The 20,762-nt window shown below is 49.4% G+C and overlaps 2 protein-coding genes across 4 annotated transcripts; one reads left to right on the forward strand and one right to left on the reverse strand.

Annotated features, from left to right (window-relative positions):
• Positions 1–555: 555 nt before the first annotated feature.
• MED20 (mediator complex subunit 20) lies at positions 556–10,443 on the reverse strand. 3 transcript variants are annotated; one of them, XM_029943383.1, is made up of 4 exons: positions 10,362–10,443; positions 7,441–7,595; positions 3,370–3,623; positions 556–1,356 (listed from the first exon to the last, which is right to left on the reverse strand). In XM_029943383.1, exons 2-4 carry the CDS (start codon positions 7,583–7,585, stop codon positions 1,141–1,143), a joined length of 615 nt encoding a protein of 204 aa, XP_029799243.1. In that variant the 5' UTR covers positions 7,586–7,595; positions 10,362–10,443; the 3' UTR covers positions 556–1,140. The 3 variants fall into 3 exon arrangements, with proteins under 3 accessions (XP_029799243.1, XP_029799242.1, XP_029799244.1); XM_029943382.1 differs by lacking the exon at positions 10,362–10,443 and adding an exon at positions 10,169–10,311; XM_029943384.1 differs by lacking the exon at positions 10,362–10,443 and having other exon boundaries at positions 3,370–3,640; positions 7,441–7,508.
• Positions 10,444–10,708: 265 nt separating this feature from the next.
• Positions 10,709–19,212, forward strand: BYSL (bystin like). The gene is made up of 7 exons (XM_029943375.1): positions 10,709–10,976; positions 14,034–14,196; positions 16,513–16,651; positions 17,010–17,143; positions 17,576–17,736; positions 17,901–18,003; positions 18,533–19,212. Exons 1-7 carry the CDS (start codon positions 10,709–10,711, stop codon positions 18,876–18,878), a joined length of 1,314 nt encoding a protein of 437 aa, XP_029799235.1. The 3' UTR covers positions 18,879–19,212.
• The last annotated feature ends 1,550 nt before the right edge of the window (positions 19,213–20,762 follow it).

Below are 20,762 nucleotides of genomic sequence, written 5' to 3' on the forward strand. Positions count from 1 at the left end.
CTGGACACATGGCCACCCAGATAAGGGGCTTGCGTCTCAGCGTCCCTTTCAGCAAAGGGTAGCAACACTGATTTGAGAGGCTCCAGGTCATAACCTTTAAAAATAAACTGCTGGGGCGCCTGCGTGGCTCAGTCGTTTAAGGGACTGGCTTCTGCTCAGGTCATGATCTCAACAGTTTGCGGGTTCGAGCCCTGTGTCAGGCTCTGTGCTGACAGCTAGCTCAGAGCCTGGAGCCTGCTTCATATTCTGTATGTCCCTCTCTCTCTGACCCTCCCCTGCTTGTACTCTCTCTGTCTCTCAAAAATAAATTAAAAAAAATTTTTTTAAATAATAAAAATAAACTGCTTTGTTCTCTCTTTCCCTGGTGTACTATAGGCATAGAGCTGATGAGTCTGCTTTGATCTTGAGGGCAAGGTCAACACCCCAAGACTGGCTGAACAAGATAGAAGGAAACTGAGGTTCTGGTGACCTTGTACAGCTAAATCTGTCCTAAACCATCTGATTATATCTATGCTATCAGAAGAACGAAAAATAAACTTCTACTAAAAGACACTGTACTTTCGGTTCTCTTTGTTATAGCAGCTTAGCCTGTGGCTTAATCTAATTTACAACAGAATGAAAAGACGTCAGGGGGAGACTCTAGAGGACTCAGACAACACCCCAGAAAAGTCAACCCACAATTCATTTCAGCAAACAGGTCAGAAAATAACAGCCATCCCTGTAAGTTATGCCTCCTACTACTCCTCTCTAGGAGCAGGCCTTTATTACAGCCTAGCCCAGCCTGTCCACTGTGGGCCTCGGCCAAGTCCTAAAGGGCTGGAGATACAGACTGCTTTCCCCACCAACACTAGGCAGGGACAGCCCTGTCCTACCTTTTCCCCTAAAGCAGGAAAGCTCCACACTTCTCCACTCTTCATAATTACCGTTCCTGAGCACAGGCCAAGTCCAGTAAGGCGTGGGGTGAGGCAGCAGCTTGGGGGGCTGTGTGTGAGGGTCAGGGGAGGGGAGTCCAAATCCCCAGAACAAGTCACAGCTGGGAAGAGGGAGGGAAGCTTCCATGTGTGCCCTGGGTTCCTGGAGCACCCACGCCTCCTGTGCAGTCCCCCTGGTGGCAGAGCTCAGCTGGGCAGCTGCCGGCCACTAGCGAATGCCAGCCACTGGCACCTGCTGCTGCTTGCGGATCTTGTTGAAGAGTTCCATGTACTGGGCCATGGTGTCTGCCGGGCCGTAGACGGCATCGTGTCTGTTCCCAAACACTGCAGGAGCCCCTGGCGTGTGGCTGCCTAGGAAACTCTGCAGAAACTCGAGCAGCAAGTTCCAGCAGTCGCTAGCTACCACACAGGGGCCGTACTCCACCTGGGGACCAAAAGAACAGAGAACACGGGTAAGTGTGGGCAAGGATAAGGTCTTCCGCTTCTCTTGCACCTCTCAAGCCCTGCTCCCATCTTCCCCAACTCCAAGTGAAAGACACACACCTTCTAACACAGTGTTGATCCACAGGAAATAGTCAACCCAAACACCAGGAATTCGACACACCCAGCATCATTCCCTTTAGGCATCTCTGACATTCTCATCTTGGGAGTTATCAACCCACAGCCCAACCCACAAGACCCAGGCCCCTTCTGATGATCTCAGAACTGTCCAGTCCCTGGTATGTTGCACGAAACCCAAGGAGAGCTCAGGAAAGTGTGTGTGTGTGTGTATCCATAGGGTGCAAGGTAGATACATATACTCTGAAGGTTTTCAAGACCAATTATTACTCCCAAGATAGACCCCACTTGACCCAAAGAAGTAATTTCCCAAACATGTGGCAGGGGCCAAAGGTTACACATCTTACTCAGACTTTCTCATTCCCTTCACCTAATTTTTCACCAGAGAGCAGAAAAAATAATTAGTAACCATAAGGAGAAACAAATAAGAAAATAACTGGGATATATTTATACTACAAAGTCGGAAATGTAACAGATAAGTGAATAGTGGGTTCCCAGTGGGTCTCAGCAAATGAAAGATGTATCACAAGCAGAAAGGGGTCAGGAAATCTTGGCCCCAGAAGTCCCTGGAGTATCAAAGCAGTAATTCCTGCTAAGGCCCTATTCTCCACTTGGACTGCCCTGTCGGCCTTATCTATCCCCACATCTATACATTTTAAGTCCCTCTTTACATGCTACTCCAAAGTCAAGGCTCTCATTGGCCTGAATCCCCATAGCAATCTGGGCCTTTTTAAATGCCATTTCTTAAAGACTAACTCCAAAAACAATTTGTGTGGGGGCGCCTGGAGGGGCTCAGGAATTTAAGTGTCCAACTTCAGCCCAGGTCATGATCTCAGGATTGGTGAGTTTGAGCCCCACGTCAGGCTCTGTGCTGACAGCTCAGAGTCTGGAGCCTGCTTCAGATTCTGTTTCTGTCTCCCTCTGCCCCTCCCCAGTAGCACTCTCTCTCAAATATAAATAATAATAATAATAATAATGTTTGTGTGTAGGAGCACCTGGGTGGCTCAACCAGTTAAGCATCCAACTTCGGCTCAGGTCATGATCTCACTGTTCATGTGTTCGAGCCCCAGGTTGGGCTCTGTGCTGACAGCTAAGAGACGAGAGCCTACTTTGGATTCTATCTCCCTTCTCTCTCTTTGCCCCTTCCCCGCTCATGCTCAGTCTCTCTCTCTCTCAAAAATAAACATTAAAAAAAATTTTTTTTAAGTTTGTGTGTTTCAGCTTCACTTGCTTACTAAATCACACATTTTCAAAAAAGCAGGTGCTGTAGCTTACCTATTTTTTTAAATCCCACACAGTGCTGGACACAATACATTGAGGAATTTCACTGGTCCCAAATCAGCTACTGCCACACTCCCTCTTTGTCATTTTCAATATATACCCCAGAGATGAAGTCACCACACGCACACCTCTTTCCATCATGAAAGAAAGTTGACAGCATCTCAAAAGGAAAGGCTCATCTCTGCTACACAACCTTCCTGACTTATCTTATAGTGTACTGTGGAGAGGTGTACAGGCACACGATTTAGGGCCGACCTCTGGAAAGTTACCTGCACCAAAAGCTGTTCTGGTCTGCTCCAGTCCTACTGTTGGGTGACCAGGCCCTCCACATCACAATTCACTGGTCTCCCTTGACCATCCCTTCCCTTCTCCAGCAAGACAGCCTTCCTAAGCTCTCTACCCATTGCGACTCCAGCTTCTCACTCCCACCCTGGGCAGAGCCTGAGGATAAAAGAAAGGCTAAAAGATGCTTGGACAGGGAGCACAGATGCCCTGGAGACAGGGATCAGGGAGGAACATAAACACCTGTTCCACATTCAGAGGGATGTGGAAACTACAGAGCCCTTTAACACATACCGCTATCTCCCCAAGGTCTTACCTCTACGGAGATGCCTCGGGCACTGGGCCCCATGGTGACTGTGCCCACCTTCACTAGGAAGTCACAGTACTGGTACCGGGTGCCCCGGGTCTCAATCTTGCTAGCCTTGGCACTCTGGAAAAAGCCCTTGAGCTTCACCATGAGCACATCGAAGTTGGTGTCAGCGATGAGGCAAGGGCCATTCTCAAAGAGGGCGAAGCAGCTCAAAGGGTACTCGGAATTGTGCATCACATACATCAGCTTCCCAGCCTGACCTGCAGGGACAGAGATCCTATCGGCAGTGAGACCTTCATCCGCAAACCCCAGAACAGAGTCAAAGGTGTGGAACCAGGCCACATGGCATTCAGCGATCCTGGAAGGGGATGGGGGGGGGGGTCCCCTCACCAAGTCTTTTCCAGAAAGGAAGGGAGAAGAATGGCAGGCAAGGCAGCATGTGGGAAAACCTCACTCTACAGAAAACGTGAAGAGCTCAAGGAAACTTCAATAGCACTGCTAACAGCTTAGTTCTTAAGCTGAGGGATGGATGGGCTCACAGATGGACGCTTAATGATGATGATCAATGACCCACACAGACTTCACACACAGTCTTTTGTATAATCATTTCTTGCAGAACAACGACAATGAAGTAAAATTCACAGCACATGAGTATACCAAATGAAGCAAAAGCTCTCTTTTCTGTCCATCCCTTCCTCCTTCGACTTCCTCCCTGAGGCACAGAGGTGGCTCCACAGAAGCAGCAAAGGGGAGGATCTGAGCTTGAGGCTGGAAAGGTAGGCCAGAGTGAAGCTGCAGTAAGTCTGGTTTTCCATGCCTCACGAAGTGTGGCCTTTACCCTGAAGGCAATGATGAACCCGTGGAGCACTTTAAGACATCAGCTGACTTGGGAAGCAATCAGCACAATCACAGAAAGAACTCAGGATCTGGAATAAGAAAGTCTAATTTCAAGTCCCAGTCACCCCTTCTAATCTCTAAAAAATGAGCTTTCTCGTTGATCGCTACTAAAGATTTTCTGCAAGAAGGAAGGAAAGCTATATATATCGGTTAACTGAGAAATGGAAAACAGGATCCCCTCCCCCATACAGTACAAGAGTCAATAAATAGACCACCACAATCCCAAGTATTTAAGACTTATCTATACTTATCTATTCAAATATTTATTAAGTATTCAACTACCCTCAGCACTGTGCTAGCGTATAAGAGGCAGGTTTAAGAGGTTTCAGTAGAGGACGTATCGGCCTGACTCAGGAAGCTGACACTCTCACGGGTGACAAGTGAAAGACCAAAGTGATTATGTGGAATAGACCAGAAGCCTTTTTGGAAGAAAGACTAGAGCAGGGAGAGATTAGAGCGGGCAAGAGTCAGCAGAAAACATGTTCACAGTAGAAGGAGGATTGCGTACACTATGAAGAGAGGGTGAAGCTCCGCCACACTAAGAAGGAAAGATATTCTAGGCAAGGAGGAGAGTTTACCAGAAGAAGAGAGCAGATGGGGGCGGAGGGGCCTCAATACAGGCCTCTACCCTGCCACCACTTCCAGAACTCAAGAGACCCCACGCCAACCTCCCCACAGGCCCCTCCTGACTGCTTGCTGCCAATTCATACCTTCCACCTCCTGCTAAATCCACTGCAAAACACTTCAACCCTCAAAAGAACAAACAAATGAACAAAAGACATCCAAAGCTGATCTGTCATTCTGTTCTTGTGCAAAGGCATCGTAATTATTTAATTCATACAAGTCTGAGAGTGTTCTTCCAGTCTTGAAAATATTTTGACAGTCAACTGAAGGTTTTTTTTAATGAAAGCATTGCCAATTGTTTATAGACAACAGTAATTTTTATTTTTAAGTTTATTTATTTTGAGAGCAAGAGAGAGCAAGATCGTGCAGGCAGGGGAGGGGCAGAGAGGGGAGACAGAGAATTCCAAGCAGGTTCCCAGTCGTCAACGGTGAGCCCAAAGAGGGGCTCCATCTCATGAACTGTGAGATCATGACCTGAGCTGAAATCAAGAGTTGGACACTTGGGCACCTGGCTGGCTCAGTTGGTTAGGCATCCGACTCTTGGTTTCGGCTCAGGTCATGATCTCACAGTTTGTGGGTTCAAGCCCTGCATCAGGCTCTGTGCTGACAGTACAGAGCCTGCTTGGGATTCCATCTCCTTCTCTCTCTGCCCCTCCCTTGCGCACGCGTGCTCTCGCTCTCTCTCAAAAATAACTAAACAAACATTAAAAAAAAAAAAAAGAGTTGGATGCTCAACTGACTGAGCCACCTACGTGCCTGACAACAGTAGTTTTTAAATCACAGCAAAGTATTTCCGTATCTGCACAAACTTGGGAAGCAAGCAGCAGTGTTACTGTCCCCGTTACAGAGAAGGAAAAGGACCAGGAGCAGCAGCACCACCAACTGGGAACTCACTGGAAATGCAAATTCTCTGCCCCAGCCCATACCTAGTGAGTGGGAAACTCTGGGAGGGGCTCAGCAATCCCTGTTACCGAGCCCTCTGGATGATGCTGATGCTGGTCTCTGTGAGAACTTGTGATCCAAAAGCACAGAGCACTGGAATGCCAATCCAGGCCCTCCAACTTCAACTTTACTGCTCCTTCCATGCTACCCCACTGTCTGCCACAAATGTGTCCTCTCCCCAACTAGACTGTACCTCCTTGGAGAGCAAAGGTCAGATCAGGAAAACAAAGCCCATAACACGTAGCGTCAGAGACGTCGTACACTATCTTATATCTATGCCCAAATGTTTTCTTTTCCAAATGCTTTCATAACAATTATCTCTTTTAATTCCTACATCCTTTCTACTGAAGGCAAAACTAATGGTAACACTACGATTTTACTGACATTGTAAGCCCACGGAACTCTAACTTATCAAGTATTTATTACATTTACAATCTCTCTAGGTGCTTTGCAATACTAATTTAATTAGCACAACACTAAGACGTCAGCACTATGCTATTTTCGTTGTACAAATGACAGAACTGTACTGGGAAGGTACGGAAACAGAGCCCACAGCAGATCGTTTCAACAGAAGATTCTCTTGGGACGCCAGGGTGACTCAACTGGTTAAGCATCGGACTCTTGACTTCAGCTCAGGTCATAATCTGACAATCTTGTGAGTTTAAGCCCCATGAGGACTTTGCGCTAACAGTGCAGAGCCTGCTTGCGATTCTCCCTCTGTCAGCCTCTCCCCTCACTCACAATCTCTCTCTCTCTCAGAAAAAATAAACTAAAATAAAAGATTCTCTGTCTCTCTACCAACACCACCCATCATCCTCTCAATATATTTAAAGTAAAAGTTGATTCAATGGTCAAGGTTATGCCAATGAAGTACCCAAGACTACCAGCTAGGTGTGAGAATCAGAAAGCCCTTCTGTAGAAAGTTCTAAAGACTCTAAAGCTATAAAAGAATCATATATAAAGACTTCTGAGCCTAAAAGGAGTCTTTCTCAAACTTGAAAGGGTGCATAACGGGGGTGCCTGGGTGGCTCAGTCGGTTAAGCGTCCGGCTTCAGCTCAGGTTATGATCGCACGGTTCGTGGGTTCGAGCCCCACGTCAGGCTCTACGCTGATGGCTAGCTCAGACCCTGGAGCCTGCTTCAGACTCTGTGTCTCCCTCTCTCTCTGACCTTCCCCTGCTCGTGCTGTCTCTCTCTGTGTCTCATAAATAAATAAAAAAACATTAAAAAAAAAGATTTCTTCGAAAGGGTGCGTAACGATCCTCAAGGGAGCTGGCTGAGATGTAACTGAGGCCTGTAGCTCCATCCAGTCAGTCGGTGAACAGGGCCAGGACTCTGCACCTTTCACAAGTAACCCAGGTGATGAGATGCAGAGGCAGGTGGCCAGTGACCAATCCCCCGAGAAACACAGTTCTAAAGGTGAGAGGTGCAAAAAGACGAAAACACAGGCCCAGTTTAAGAGATGAGGGAACAAGAATTAACGAGTTCAGAAACTGATCTGCCACGTGTTCAAGAATTCCACCCTCTGCAAAAGAGCATAAAGATTTCAATGAACCCAAATGTCAATCAACTCCAAGCCAAGCTTCTGGCCATTTTGCAGACCCATCTCACTGACCTTGGCTGCCAAGAGTGGAGGCGGCTGTGTGGTAGGTCTCACAATCCACACAAAATGTTCCTTGCTTCTCGGCCCCAAGCATCTCCAGTTTCCGGGTGAGGAGCTCCACTGTCTGCTGGACACTCTTGCCCTCAGCCACAGGCATCTGGGACACACTGGAAGGGAGAGGACCCAACTGTCAGTATCTGGGAGCACGTGTGCACTCTCTGAGCCACTTGTTTGCCCACAGACTCACAGCTCTTTGGGGCCAGGAGTTACCTTAAGAGACCACCTACCTTGATCTCTCTCATTTTAAAAACAAGGAGACAGAGGCTCAAAGTTCCTGAGAGCTCCACTAAGAACTACAGCACAGGTCTAAGGACACTCACTCACACCAGCTCCTCACACTGCTTTCCCAAGTGTGACGTGTGTGCCAAGGTCCAAGAGAAGGTTTTAGGTAGCACACAGACTGAGCATTCCCTAACATTAAGTCATATGAGAAAGGGACGTCCTTTGCAAGTCCTTCAGTTCTGACTCTATCAGGAAAACCTCAACTTGGGATAGTATGTCTTTACCAAGTTTCTAACACTTTGAACGGGTGCTGTCCAGTAAAGTAGCCAGACCCACATGTGGCTATATACACTGAAACCAATAAACTAAGTTAAATTAAAAATCCAACTCCTCAGCTGCACTATCCACGTTTCTAAGGCTCAGTAGCTACATGTGACTAGAGACCAGTGTATTAAACAATGCTATTAGAGAACATTTCTGTCAATGTGTAAACTTCTACTCAAACAGCCCCAGGATTTGGGCGCCTGGGTGGCTCAGTCGGTTGAGTGTCCAGCTTCAGCTCATGATCTTGCAGTTTATGGGTTCGAGCCCAACGTCAGGCTCTGTGCTGACAGCTAGCTCAGAGCCTGGAGCCTGCTTCAGATTCTGTGTCTCCCTCTTTCTCTCTGCCCCTCCCCTGCTCACACTGTCAATCTCGCTCTCTCTCTCTCTCAAAAATAAATAAAACATTAAAAAAAAAACCCAGCTCCAGGATCAAAGAGAAAGCAAACCTCAAGTTTATGATTTTTACGAGAAGCAACAGTATGTACACAAAATTAATCAAAACAATGAGATAAAAATGTTCAAGATTTCCCTCTACGGTAAGTAAAACTGGCTTCCCCTTTAGTGTAGTAGGTAACAAACATTAGGCACAAACCATGTGGCAGAAAGTCCAAAGGCCTTTAGATGAATTAATTCTTTGAATCCTCACAAAAGCCCTAGAAGGTAAGTTGTTAATCATCTCCTTGTTACAAATGAGTAAACTGAAGTTGAGAGGGGTTGAGTAATTAGAAAAGGACCACACAGCTTGGTGTAGTGTAGCCAAGATGGCTCCATGTCTGTGCTATACTAGACCACTTCCTTAAGGTTGTAATTGCCTGTTCAAGTATTTTTAAGGAAAAGAAACAATTCAAAAGAAAACATTAATAGACAGTAAAGGTGGTACCTAGCTATATAAAAACCACTTGTTGTTGAATTTTGGAAGCTACTACCTTACTTTATGATCAACTAAATGAAGGTATGAGGATGGAGTCCTCTTGTTACTAAAAACTGTCATGACTTTCCGTCAGAAAAAGCACTCATAAGCCAGGATGATGATATGCCTTATTGTGACACATGGTGAAAGTGATATATATTATGGGGGGAAATAATCACACTCCTAGGAGTGTGAAAAACTTGATAAGGGTCCCAACAGACTGACAGCCCAGCCCAATCCGTCTGTCTTCTACAGAAAAAACCGGGGCTCCCAGGGGTCCCAGCCACTACGCTACAAACATTTCATTCCATCCCTCACACAGGCCCCTTGGCCTAGAAGAGCCTCATGATGTCCACTGTAGAAACCAAAGGTGACGGTCACGGACAAACCTACAAAAGAACGTGAGCTACAAAAAGAGTCCTTCCCACAGGTCCTTATACAAGAGGCCTCCAACCACTGACTTAAGCCCTCCAGCCCTCTCTGACTGGAAAGACGCTAACAGTAATATTCAAGACAAAACAAAGCAATCCCTGAAATCTAGCATTTTGGAACGAATGCCTATAAGAGCATTAGGCCCATACCCTTCTCTGCCACTTTGACATCATGTTAGAGATAAAACGTCCATAAAAACTAGACTATGTAACTAAACATACAGGGAAACGGATCCTGAAGAGGTGACGTGCCTGAACCTCAATCTAACTCCCAGCGGCTTCTTTTTCTTTAGACCGAAGATCTTGAAATGGCCACACCAGAACCAGACACGGGCTGGTCTCAACTGCATTAGGCGGCTCTAACGAGCAGAAGGAGAAAACCTACAAAAGATGGTTTCCTCGTTGCCTATCCCCACTCCCTCCAGCCTCGCCTGAAGATTGAGTCCTGGTCCGGACATCTATTTCCGATCCTTAAGTTCCACTCCGAGCAGCCCTATGGCCTCATGGGGAGGAAGAAAAAGGGAAGGAGGTGCACAACCACCGATGGGCTCCTGGGATAAACTCTTCCACTTGCCGCCTTCCAGGAAGAAGGGGAGGAGGATCTCCAAGCAAACTAGGCCGGAGAAACCGCAGCCCTTACAGTGTCTCCCTCACCCACACATTCTGGAGACATCTTGCTCAGCTCTTGCGGGACGGCAGACCCTGGTCCCGATCCTCCTCCCAGGTGCCCTCCAGGCTCCGAGGGCCTTTCCTGACCCCAAGCGCCGCCCTACAAAGTCCCCTGCGGTCCTACCAAGTCACTCCCATGGTATCAGACCAGCAGGGCTGGCAGGAACAAAACAGTTGACTCGCAGTTTTCTCCGGCCGCCCACACTAAGCGAAGCCCCCTAACGCAAGCTTCGGCCGCGGGAGGTGCACCGGAAATGACGTAAAAACAGAGCGCCCAGGCGACGCGCTTAACGAAGAACAGGGGCAAGTCTAGGCACCTCCTCGGTGACGCCTCCGGTGACGTCCTGCTTCCCAGCTCCAAGTTCACGTTTTGCTGGGCACAGAGGGCCTAGATCCATGAAGGGAGAAAATAATCGCTCGGACTGCCACCACTTCGAGAAGCCAACGTTAAATGCAATGAGGTTATTCGGGAGTCCAGCCGTGAGCTCTTTACGGGATGTGGCGGCGCTGATGGTACTCCTGGCCTCCGAGCGCTAGGTGGCGCTGTGAACTACGAGGGAGGGTAGGCCTCCTGGGAGCTGGAAGTTCGTTGTGCAAGCGCACTCTAGGCTTTTTCCACATTCTGTCCCCACGTGTGAACCTTTCCGGCAAGTTTTCCGGGGAAATGCCCAAAGTCAAGGCGGGTCGCGGAGCCGCAGGTCAGGAAAAACATGCGCCCCTGGCCGAGCAGATCCTGGCTGGGGACGCAGTGCGGGCAGGGACCCGGCAAAAGCGACGGGGTCGCGGGACGGGAGAAGAGGAGGAAGAGTATGTGGGGCCCAGGCTGACCCGACGGATTTTGCAACAAGCTCGGCGGCAGCAGGACGAGCTCGAGGCCGAGCATGGGACGAGGGACAAGCCTGCAGCGCCACGGGAGCGCACCACGCGGCTGGGTGAGTGGCAGGGGGTCGGTGCCAGGAAAAGGGTGGTTAGTTGTGGAGAAGAGAGGTAGTCGGCCCAAATGTATCCGGCATGGAAGAGTTTGGAATGAAAAAAATATAACAAAAATAATAAGGGGTCCTCATTACACCCTTGCAAAGGTGATGAAAAGGGAGACCCAGCCCTGGAACACATTCAGAGTAGTCAGAGCCTTCCACGCCCACTTGTAGTTTTAAGTACTCGTTTCTGGGCATCCCCGAAGTTAGACCAACAGGAAGTAATTGCTCACGCAGCAAAGCACTCCTAACATTTATCTGTTTGTTCTATAAATACTTGTGGGATGTCTAGTCTGTGCTTTGCACTGCGCTAGGAGTTTAGATGGTTTGGGTAAAGAAGAAAACAAGATAGACATGTGTCTGACTTCAAGATCTTACAGCCTAGCCTAACAGACAACTATTAGGATAAGACATTTCATGATAACGAAAATACAGTTTTTCTTATAACGGTAGCATTACTTTTGAGGGTCAGGCTTCCCAGCTTGCATGACCTTTGTGCTGAGACCTGAAAACCGAGTGGTGAATGCTCTGAGCAGAAAGAACAATATTGTTTAGGTGCTAAAGAGGGAGAGGGACTAATTAAAAGATGGTCAGTGTTTTCTTATTAGGGTGGAAACATTGACTCCCGAGTTGTTTAATCCATATCTCAGATCTCATCTTTCCTTGGTCCCGAGAGCAGTGTTTGGCACCAGTGAACCCTGGCCTCCTGGCTTCAATGGCTTTACTTGGCTCCTAAGCCATCACATCCCTGTTGTACTACCTCCTCACCTCTCAGCATCCTTTGCTGGCTCCTCGTTTGTCCTCAGTCTCTTACCATTGATGTACCACAAGGTTTGGTTTTTGGACCTCTTCCCTTCAGGGCTCTTCTGTGGTGCCGTCCTCTGTTTCATGGTTTAAGTGTCTATTTGGTGAGTGCTCCCAACTTTGTGTTCTAGCCTGGATCTTTTCCATGAAAGTCACATTCTTCTATTTCAACCGTCTATTTGGCATCTCCAATTTGAAGTCCAATAGACCTCTCAAATTTGTATGCCCAGAACAGAAATGCTGATCTGCTCTCCAAAGCTGCCCCTCCCACTGTCCTCCTCATCTCAGTTAATAGCATGGTTTCCTTCCATTTGCTCAAGACAGAAACCTTGAACCCCTCTCTTTCTCCACATCTGATCTGTTAAGAAATCCTGTTGATTCCATCTTCAAAATATATCCAGAGGTGGATCACTTCTCATCACCTCAGAACATGATCGTATTTGAGCCGCCATAATCTCTCACCTGGATCATTGTAGTAGCCTCCTAATTAGTATTCATCCCCCCTCCCGTCCACCCTCAACTCCACAGCTAGAAGACCGCAGAGACCTACATGGTCTGCCCCGATGCCAGTCTGACTTCTACTGTCTCCTCACCCTTTTCATCTATACAGGCTTTATTGTTCCTTAAACATAGTAAGTTAGGGCGTTTGCCCTGGTTATTCCTTCTGTCTTCATAACCCTGTAGGCTTATTTCCCTGATTCTTCACCTTCTCAGAGAGGCTGCCCTGGCCATTCTGTTAAAAACGGAAACACACCCCTCTCCCCCATTTCCACACTCCCACTGTCTCTGCCCTATGTCTTTTTTCATAGCACTTGTCTTCTTTGATATTTATTATCATCTGTCTCCCTCACTACAACATGAGCCCTGTAAGTTTCTCTTTTACGTTATTTTTTTCAGCACTCAGAACAGCGCCTCACATAGAGTTGGCACTCAGTGTTTGCCGAGTGAGCAGGTTAACAGTAGTAAGTTAGGGCGTAAAGACGGGGAGCCTGTTGGAGAATGTGGAGACCCGTTAGGCAAGAGATGATGCTGATGCAGGCTTAGGCAGACTGTGAGGGTTTGAGAGTGTGTGATGTAGACCTAAATAGGACCTGGTAATTCTGTATTTTGGCAGGGGGGAGGGAGAGAAGGGGATGAGGCAGGCCTGCCAGGTTCTGGGTGGATGGTAGTGCTGTTTACTTAGATGTGGAACAGTGAGCAGTGTATACCTAGGAGGGAAAGAGTGAGTTCAGTTGATGACAGGTGAGATTTGAATTGCTTCTGGGTCATCCCAGAGCAAGAGGCGGCTGGACTTGTTGTCTGGAGTAAAGGGAAATCTACCTACAAGCACAGATTTGGGATCTGTCAGCATGTGGAGACAAAAACGCCTGGTGCATCACCTTCTCTCATTTAGCTTTTATCACACCCTGCCTCTGTTCTTGATGTTGTGTAGCATTTTATCTTTCTGCGTGGACTTTTCCATCCCTTTCCAAATGGCCAGCCAGCCGAAGCCATCCAATAATCAGTTATAAAAATAGGTCGTTCCATTGAAATCTGAACTCCATTGCCTAGCTTCCAGGCCCTCCACAGCCCAGCTTTACCCATCTAACCTTATGTCTTACTACTGCCTATCGGATACTCTTGTAACCAAACCCCCCTGCCAGCGTCGTTACCCAGGTCTGGAGCACACTCCTCCAGCTCCCATACTGCCTCTCCAGAGCCTAACCATCCTGTGGGCTCACCACCTGCCGCGTGCCTGGGGCATATGTTGCCTCCACCACTCATTTTGGCCTACCGCGAGGCCCTACAGTGTGTGTAGAACAGAGATGAAGAATGCACAGACTAAACCGAGACTACGTGCCTCAGGCAAGTTACTTAACTTTTCCTGTGCTTCCGCGTCGCCCTCTGAAACTGAGTAGAACAGGAGCACCTCCTCCTTGGTGTTAGGAAAGTTACATACGGTCTTTTGAACAGCTGCTGCTATATCCCTGAGTGTGGTGTGTCAGCAGTTATTCGCTGGCTATCTCCTTGGTTTGCATTTGTCCATTTTGTTTCTCAAGACTGTAAGCCCTTGGGAGCAGAAGCTAGCGGGTGCGTCGTTTCTCCACTGCCCCCACCCTTGTGTGCTCCAGGCCACGTGAGGCCTGCACGTGCATGATGGTAAGGTTGAGTTGACCTCTACATCCCTCACCCACTGCTGGCCTTGCCCATGCATTTCATCTCCTCTTCTAGGTCCGGGGGTCCAGCAGGATGGATCAGATGACGAGGACGAGGAGTGGCCCACCCTGGAGAAGGCTGCCACAATGACAGGGGCAGGCCATCATGCAGAAGTGGTCGTGGACCCCGAGGATGAGCGTGCCATTGAGATGTTCATGAACAAGAACCCTCCTGCCAGGTAGGGCGTTAGGGGTGGCGGGTCCCGGGGGCGACTTGCTCCGGGGAAGCACGTGCCCTGACAGTCCTGATTCCCTCCCTTTGGGAAGGCTCTGGCATAGCTAGTCGTGGGGAACCAATTGGCCCATCCTCAAAGGACTTAGCTGAGTGAGAATGAGCTAGACTTCTTGCCCATCTGCCCGCCTCTCAGAGAACTGCCCAGACTGCCTGGGGAAACAGCTGCAGGGCCTTTGCTCATGCCTCTGGGGCCACCCATCTCCTTGCATTTGGTCTTGGTATGCCCAGTTTTCTTTGTGCTACGTTCTATTTCCTTGGCCAGATCTCTTTCATACTCTCAGTTTCATCTCATCCAGGGTTTCTCAGCCTCAGTGCTGTTGGCATTTTGGGCCAGATAATTCTTTTTTGTGGAGGCTGTCCTGTGCAGTGTAGGATGGTCAGCAGGATGCCTGACTTGCATTCACTGGATGCCAGGAGTGACTCTCCCCCATCACAGTAACCAAAAAATGTCCCCAGATGTTGGCAATTGTTCCCTGGTGGGCAAAATCACTCCAGTTAGAAGCACAGTGTATTATCGTGTATACTAAATGGCAGCTCCAAAATATGCAGGCATTTAAGCTCCTGTGATCAAATTCTTAAGCCTATTGATTTTGATCCAGGGGAGGGGACTCTAGAGGATAAAAGCCCTCAACTAGTTCATTCTGACCCTAGGACACTTAATATGACACTGTTCCTGGTTCTTGGGCTTTTTCGGGGTTAATGCATCTCTCGTTGCTGATAATCCTGAGAAAAGACAGGGCAGCTGACCGAGAAGTTCTGCGGTCACTTGTTTGAGATCACAGAATGAGGAAAGGAGCCTGCTTCCCACACAGATGCCCAGCGGCTGAAATAGACGTCACAGAGTACCGCATACCTGGGCTCGCGTCCCTGTCCCACCAGAGAGCCTCCCAGTTCTCACTCAGCACCTCAGAACGCCTTTGTAGCACACTTTTTTTATTTTTTATTTATTTTTTTTTTTGAGAGAGAGAAAGAGAGAGCGGGGGAGAATCCCAAGCAGGCTCCATGCTGTCAGTGCAGAGCCCAACTCTCCTAAACTGTGATATGACCTGAGGCGAAATCAAGAGTTGGACGCTTAACTGACAGTCACCCAGGCGCCCCTGTAGCATACCACTCTGACGTGATTGGTAGGATGATTTTTATAGCTTGCAGTAAATCCAAGAGGAAAGCTCCCAGAAACAGGGGCTCCTGACAGTCTTGAGAAATGATGGTTGGCACCTTCCGAAAGCAAATCCAGACCCGTGTGCACTCAGCAGTCAGTGCTCCATTTAGTTTGGGGCACAGTAGTGTGTAAAAGTACCTGAACTTTAGAATCGGAAAGCCCAGGGTTCGCCCCTACCCACTTGCGAGCTGTGAGAGCTTGGGTGAGTTGTTGACCTGCTTGGGTATTAGTTCCTGTGTCTCAGTAGTGACAGTAATGACACCTCTGTGAGATGTTGCACTGACTACATGGGATAACATCTGGAAAGTCCTGCCTCAGCACCTGGCGTTGAGAAAACAGGAGCCATTTTAAATATGCCTTAGCATTATTTTGCCAAAGTGCAGTGTGACCATAATTCTGAAGTACTGCGAAACAGTTACGTTTGCTATATATACTCCGTGTGAGGGACCTGGGAAAATCATCGTAATCTTAGAGAATTTTTCATAAACTTCAGTAAGTTAAATTGAGGTGATGTCTGTGTCATAGTGTCTCCTTAATGGCTCTAGCTGCTTGAAATCTTGGTAAGAAACTGAGATGTGTCTGACACTCTAGAGAGGTCAGACTAGGATTTTGTCATTGGCGCATCCTCAGCATGTTACCGGCGTGTGGTGGGTGTGTTTGAAATAGCGCACACTACTGCTTGCTGTGCACTAATGGTTCCAAGTACTGGACGTGCATTAACTCGTGTAATCCTCACAGTAACTTTATGTGCTCTTATCCCTGGTTCACAGACGAGGGAACTGAGGCATAGAGAGACCAAGGAGCATGCCCAGGGTCATACAGGGAAAGGAAGAGCCAGAATTTGAACCCAAGTCAAATGACTTTTGGGTCCTCTGCACCCTGCCCGGAATCTGTGGTGGGCAGTAAGGCCCAGGGAGACTAGGGCTGCACCCCTCCGCGCCCCCCCCCCCCCCCCCCCCCCCCCCCCCCCCCCCCCCCCCCCCCCCCCCCCCCCCCGCCGCGGGATCACAGGTGTACCGCAGCTCAGTGTGCGGGGAGTCTAGAGCGTCCCGGACTGGCCACAGCCCTTCCCGCTTCCCTCCCGCACCTTTCTTCTCCTAGGCGCACCCTGGCTGACATCATCATGGAAAAGCTGACCGAGAAGCAGACGGAAGTTGAGACGGTTATGTCAGAGGTGTCAGGCTTCCCTATGCCGCAGCTGGACCCCCGCGTTCTAGAGGTCTACAGAGGGGTCCGGGAGGTAGGAGCCGAGTGGAGAGCCGTGGCGGACTGCCGTCCCAGGGGCCGCGGGCTCCCACTGAGGCTTTGGGTGCCCACATCTCATACACATGAGGCACGGTGGCCAAGAGCAGACCAAGAGCCCAAGGGCGTGGGTTCAGATTCCTGCTCTGCCTCTCAGGGACTTGGTGGCCTTGGGGAAGGCTACTTAACTCTGCTCTTGGTTTCCCTGTCTGGAAAATGAGGGTGCTGATGGCACATCCTTCAGGGTTGTGAGGATTGAGCGAGCTAATCTGTGAAAGGCACCCAGACAGGGACCTTGCACACGGCGCACGGCAACCTTGTCCTCGACGGTGATGATTTTGCACTTGCATCCACAGGTGTTATCTAAGTACCGCAGTGGGAAGCTGCCTAAGGCCTTCAAGATCATCCCCGCGCTCTCCAACTGGGAGCAGATTCTCTACGTCACAGAGCCTGAGGCCTGGACAGCAGCTGCCATGTACCAAGCCACAAGGTGGAGTAGACGGGGGTTTGGGGGCCTGGGGGCTGTAGGTAAATGCTGGGTGCGGGAGTACAGGCTTTCTCTGCCTTTGCCACTGCATTTAGCTTTGCCCCAGAGCTCTGTCTTGTGCTTCTGTGGGTCACTAGTTTCCCAGCTTTTCCCGTTTCCGTGTTGTGGGGCCAGGACCCTGTGATGAATTTCCAGAAGGCCTTAGATCTCCCGGGGTGTGTCAGGTGGCCTCTGAAGTCTTTGGCTTCCTGTGCATACTCCGGTCCCTCGCGACAGCAGTGGGGAGAGAACCCATGTCATAAAGGAAGGCAAATGACAGACAGCTCACTCCGCACACCCTTGAATCTCCTGTGTACACCATCCACAGGGTATTTAAAATGTCAGCTCCAGGCTATCAGGTGACCTGGAATCTCCCCCATATCTTCCCCAAAATAGGATTTTCGCCTCTAACCTCAAGGAACGCATGGCCCAACGCTTCTACAACCTTGTCCTGCTGCCCCGGGTACGAGATGACATTGCTGAATACAAACGACTCAACTTCCACCTCTACATGGCGCTCAAGAAGGCCCTGTTCAAGCCTGGAGCCTGGTTTAAAGGTGGGGACCTGGGAGGCTGCTCCGAGAGGGAGGGGCCGGAGCTCATGCAGGAGAAAGCAATAAGCCTGATGGGAGATGACTCTGTGGTGGGTGGGGTCGCTTCCTGCTGTAGTTCTTCCCTCTCACCCTGGGCTTTAAGTGCCTTCCGCTCTGATCCTCCCCAGGGATCCTGATTCCACTGTGCGAGTCTGGCACCTGTACCCTCCGGGAAGCCATCATCGTGGGGAGCATCATCACCAAATGCTCTATCCCTGTGTTGCATTCCAGGTAGTGGGGGCAGTAAGGAGGACCGTTAGTCAGGAGGGATCCAGACAGGAGAATCCCAGCACCGTGCGGGGAGGGGATGTCCAAAGTGGGGACGGAGCTGGGAACAGCCCTGGGTCCATGGCTTGTTTAAGCTGTTGAATGTGTCACTATGCCGCTGGAATATCTATTCCCCCCAGAACAGGAGCCCCGCCTGGCTCGTGGTAGGTGCTCAGTAAATAGTTGAATGAATGAATAGGAAACATGAGAAGAGAGTATGTTATGGGTGGAGATCTTCAGGTGTTTGAATATAGTCTAGCCAGATCAGATACTGAGGCGAGGAGGCTGGGCCTGAGGTAGGGATTTGGGGTGAATCTGTAGACAGCTGGTAACTGAGGCTATGGAGTAAAAGCTTGGGTAGGTGAGAAGGCCTGAGATGGCCCCCAGAGGAATAGCACAGCACAGGGGACAGTAGTGGAGGAGAGGGGAAGGGGCACGGCGGAGGCCGGCCTGCCCTCCAGCATCTCCCTCCCCACTAACCCTTACCCACCAGTGCGGCCATGCTGAAAATCGCCGAGATGGAATACAGCGGTGCCAACAGCATCTTCCTGCGCCTGCTGCTGGATAAGAAGTACGCACTGCCCTACCGGGTGCTGGACGCCCTGGTCTTCCACTTCCTGGGTTTCCGGATGGAGAGGCGCGAACTGCCCGTGCTCTGGCACCAGTGCCTACTGACTTTGGTCCAGCGCTACAAAGCAGACCTGGCCACAGACCAGAAAGAGGCCCTCCTGGAACTGCTCCGGCTGCAGCCCCATCCGCAGCTGTCCCCTGAGATCAGGCGTGAGCTTCAGAGCGCAGTGCCGCGAGATGTGGAAGATGTCCCTGTCACCATGGAGTGAGGAAGGTTACTTGCCCTGGTCTGAGGGGCCCGAGGGGACACCAGTATCCATGTTAGGGACACTGAGCTTTTACAGCTGAAGTCCTAGATCAGGGCTGGAAGAGAGGTCCCAGGCATCAGTGACTCCCTATACCTGACAGGGAGGAGGACTAAGGGTCTGACTGAGCCCCTTTCCGTCCTGGGCCTTCGTCCTATTCGGTTGTGAGACCTGACATGAGATGCCGCATGCCAGCGTCCCTGCTCCCTGACTGGGGCTTAGAATAGGTTCTTTTTCTCAGGCTCTTGTGTTAGGTCACTGGGATGTGGATAAAAACTAAAGGCAGGTATTTATTGAACTTTTGTGTTTTGATGTGATCCGTGGAGATCTTTAGGCTTTCCCTCTAGCTGGAGGGAAGCTCTGCCCTGTTCCTGTCGAGGAGTGGGTTCTTACCAGTTTACCGAGGCTACCCCCCCATCTTCTTATCCTCCCAAGTTTGAGTCTCCATGCCACACCACCCTGTTAGTCCTGAGACGTGTCCTCTGCCTTCACTGAGGCACAGGAAAAGATGGTCCTGTGTCAGCCGTGGGTGGATTGCTGCAGGAGAGCGTCCCTAGAGAAAACAGGCTGCAGAGGCCGGAGACATCAGGCCCTGGAAGGAGTAGATCTGGAGCCCCCGCCAGACAGGTTCCCTGAATTGCTTGGCAAATTGAAGCTTTAGACCAGGGGTTGCCAGACTAGAGTCATAGGCCCATTTTCTTATTGCCCATGACTTAAGAATGATTTTTACATTTTTTAAATGGTTAGGACAAAATTAATAGTATTTTATGATACTATTTCATGAAAATTCTATGAAATTCAGATCTCCATGTCCATAAGTAAAGCTGTGTGAGGACGCAGCCATGCCTATCCATTTGTTTTTTATGGTTGCTTTCATGCTCCAGAACTGAGTTCAGGTGGCCCTTGAACAGTGCAGGGCTACGGGCACCGACCCCCCACGTAGCCAAAAATCTGCGTGTAATTCTTGACTCCCCAAATTTAACTACCAGTGGCCTGTTGAGTGGAAGCCTTACTGATAACATAAACAGTGGATTAACACATTTTGTAGGTTAGGTCACACAGACCATATTCTAATCAAGTACACGAGATGGGGGAAAAATCGCAAAATATGTTTATGGCACCATATTGTATGAATACTGTACACAGGTACATCTACTGGGAAGAATCTGTGCACGAGCGGACCTACACCGTTCAAACCCATGTTATTTGAGTCAGCTGTACAGCCCTGCTGGAGTGCTGCTGAATGCTTTAGAAAATGTGAATTCGGCCCACCCCAGTTAATGCATTTGGGAAGAAGTCAATCAAATTTCTCGTTTATATGCAGTTTTCTCTAAGAAACACTAGGTGGAAAGTGGCCAGCTGAGGTCAGCCAGGTGATAACAAAACCTGCACTGACCTCCAGCAAGTACCAGAGGGGCCTCCGCTCCCTGTGTGGAGACCCACACCCACGCCTGCTGGCCTTGCTCACCTTACCCAGCCTTCTGACCCCTGCTCCCACACACTTCAGGTCTTTTCCAAGATAAAGGGCCGTGTCATAGTACAGGTTTCTTAACCATGTAAACTGAAAACTAGGCTATCCGCTTTATTTCCTTCCTTAAGAAATGTGTCACTCATTAAGTTTTTTGAGTGTTGTGCTTCAAGCACAGTTTCCCATAAGCCCTGTGGTTTTTGTTGTGCAATTTTGCACGGTGCAGTGAATTTTAGGAATGCGTACATCCCATTGTAAATCAAAACTGACTATATCTGGGGCAGAAACCAAATGACCCACAAAGCCTAAAACATTTGCTTTCTGACCCTTCCAGAAATGGCTTGTGAGGACCTCTGCATGATTACCCTTGACTTCTGCCC

The sequence above is a fragment of the Suricata suricatta genome, chromosome 7 (genome assembly GCF_006229205.1).
Source record: "Suricata suricatta isolate VVHF042 chromosome 7, meerkat_22Aug2017_6uvM2_HiC, whole genome shotgun sequence".
NCBI classification, from domain to species: domain Eukaryota; kingdom Metazoa; phylum Chordata; class Mammalia; order Carnivora; family Herpestidae; genus Suricata; species Suricata suricatta.

Coding starts and splice junctions, on each gene's coding strand:
- BYSL (XM_029943375.1), top strand. CDS start 10,709: ATGCCCAAAGTCAAGGCGGGTCGCGGAGCCGCAGGTCAGGAAAAACAT. Junction 10,977..14,033: donor GGAGCGCACCACGCGGCTGG/GTGAGTGGCAGG, acceptor CTCCTCTTCTAG/GTCCGGGGGTCCAGCAGGAT. Junction 17,737..17,900: donor GCCTGGAGCCTGGTTTAAAG/GTGGGGACCTGG, acceptor GATCCTCCCCAG/GGATCCTGATTCCACTGTGC.
- MED20 (XM_029943382.1), bottom strand. Junction 3,624..7,440: donor CTCCACTCTTGGCAGCCAAG/GTCAGTGAGATG, acceptor CTGTCCCTGCAG/GTCAGGCTGGGAAGCTGATG. Junction 1,357..3,369: donor CCCGAGGCATCTCCGTAGAG/GTAAGACCTTGG, acceptor TTTGGTCCCCAG/GTGGAGTACGGCCCCTGTGT.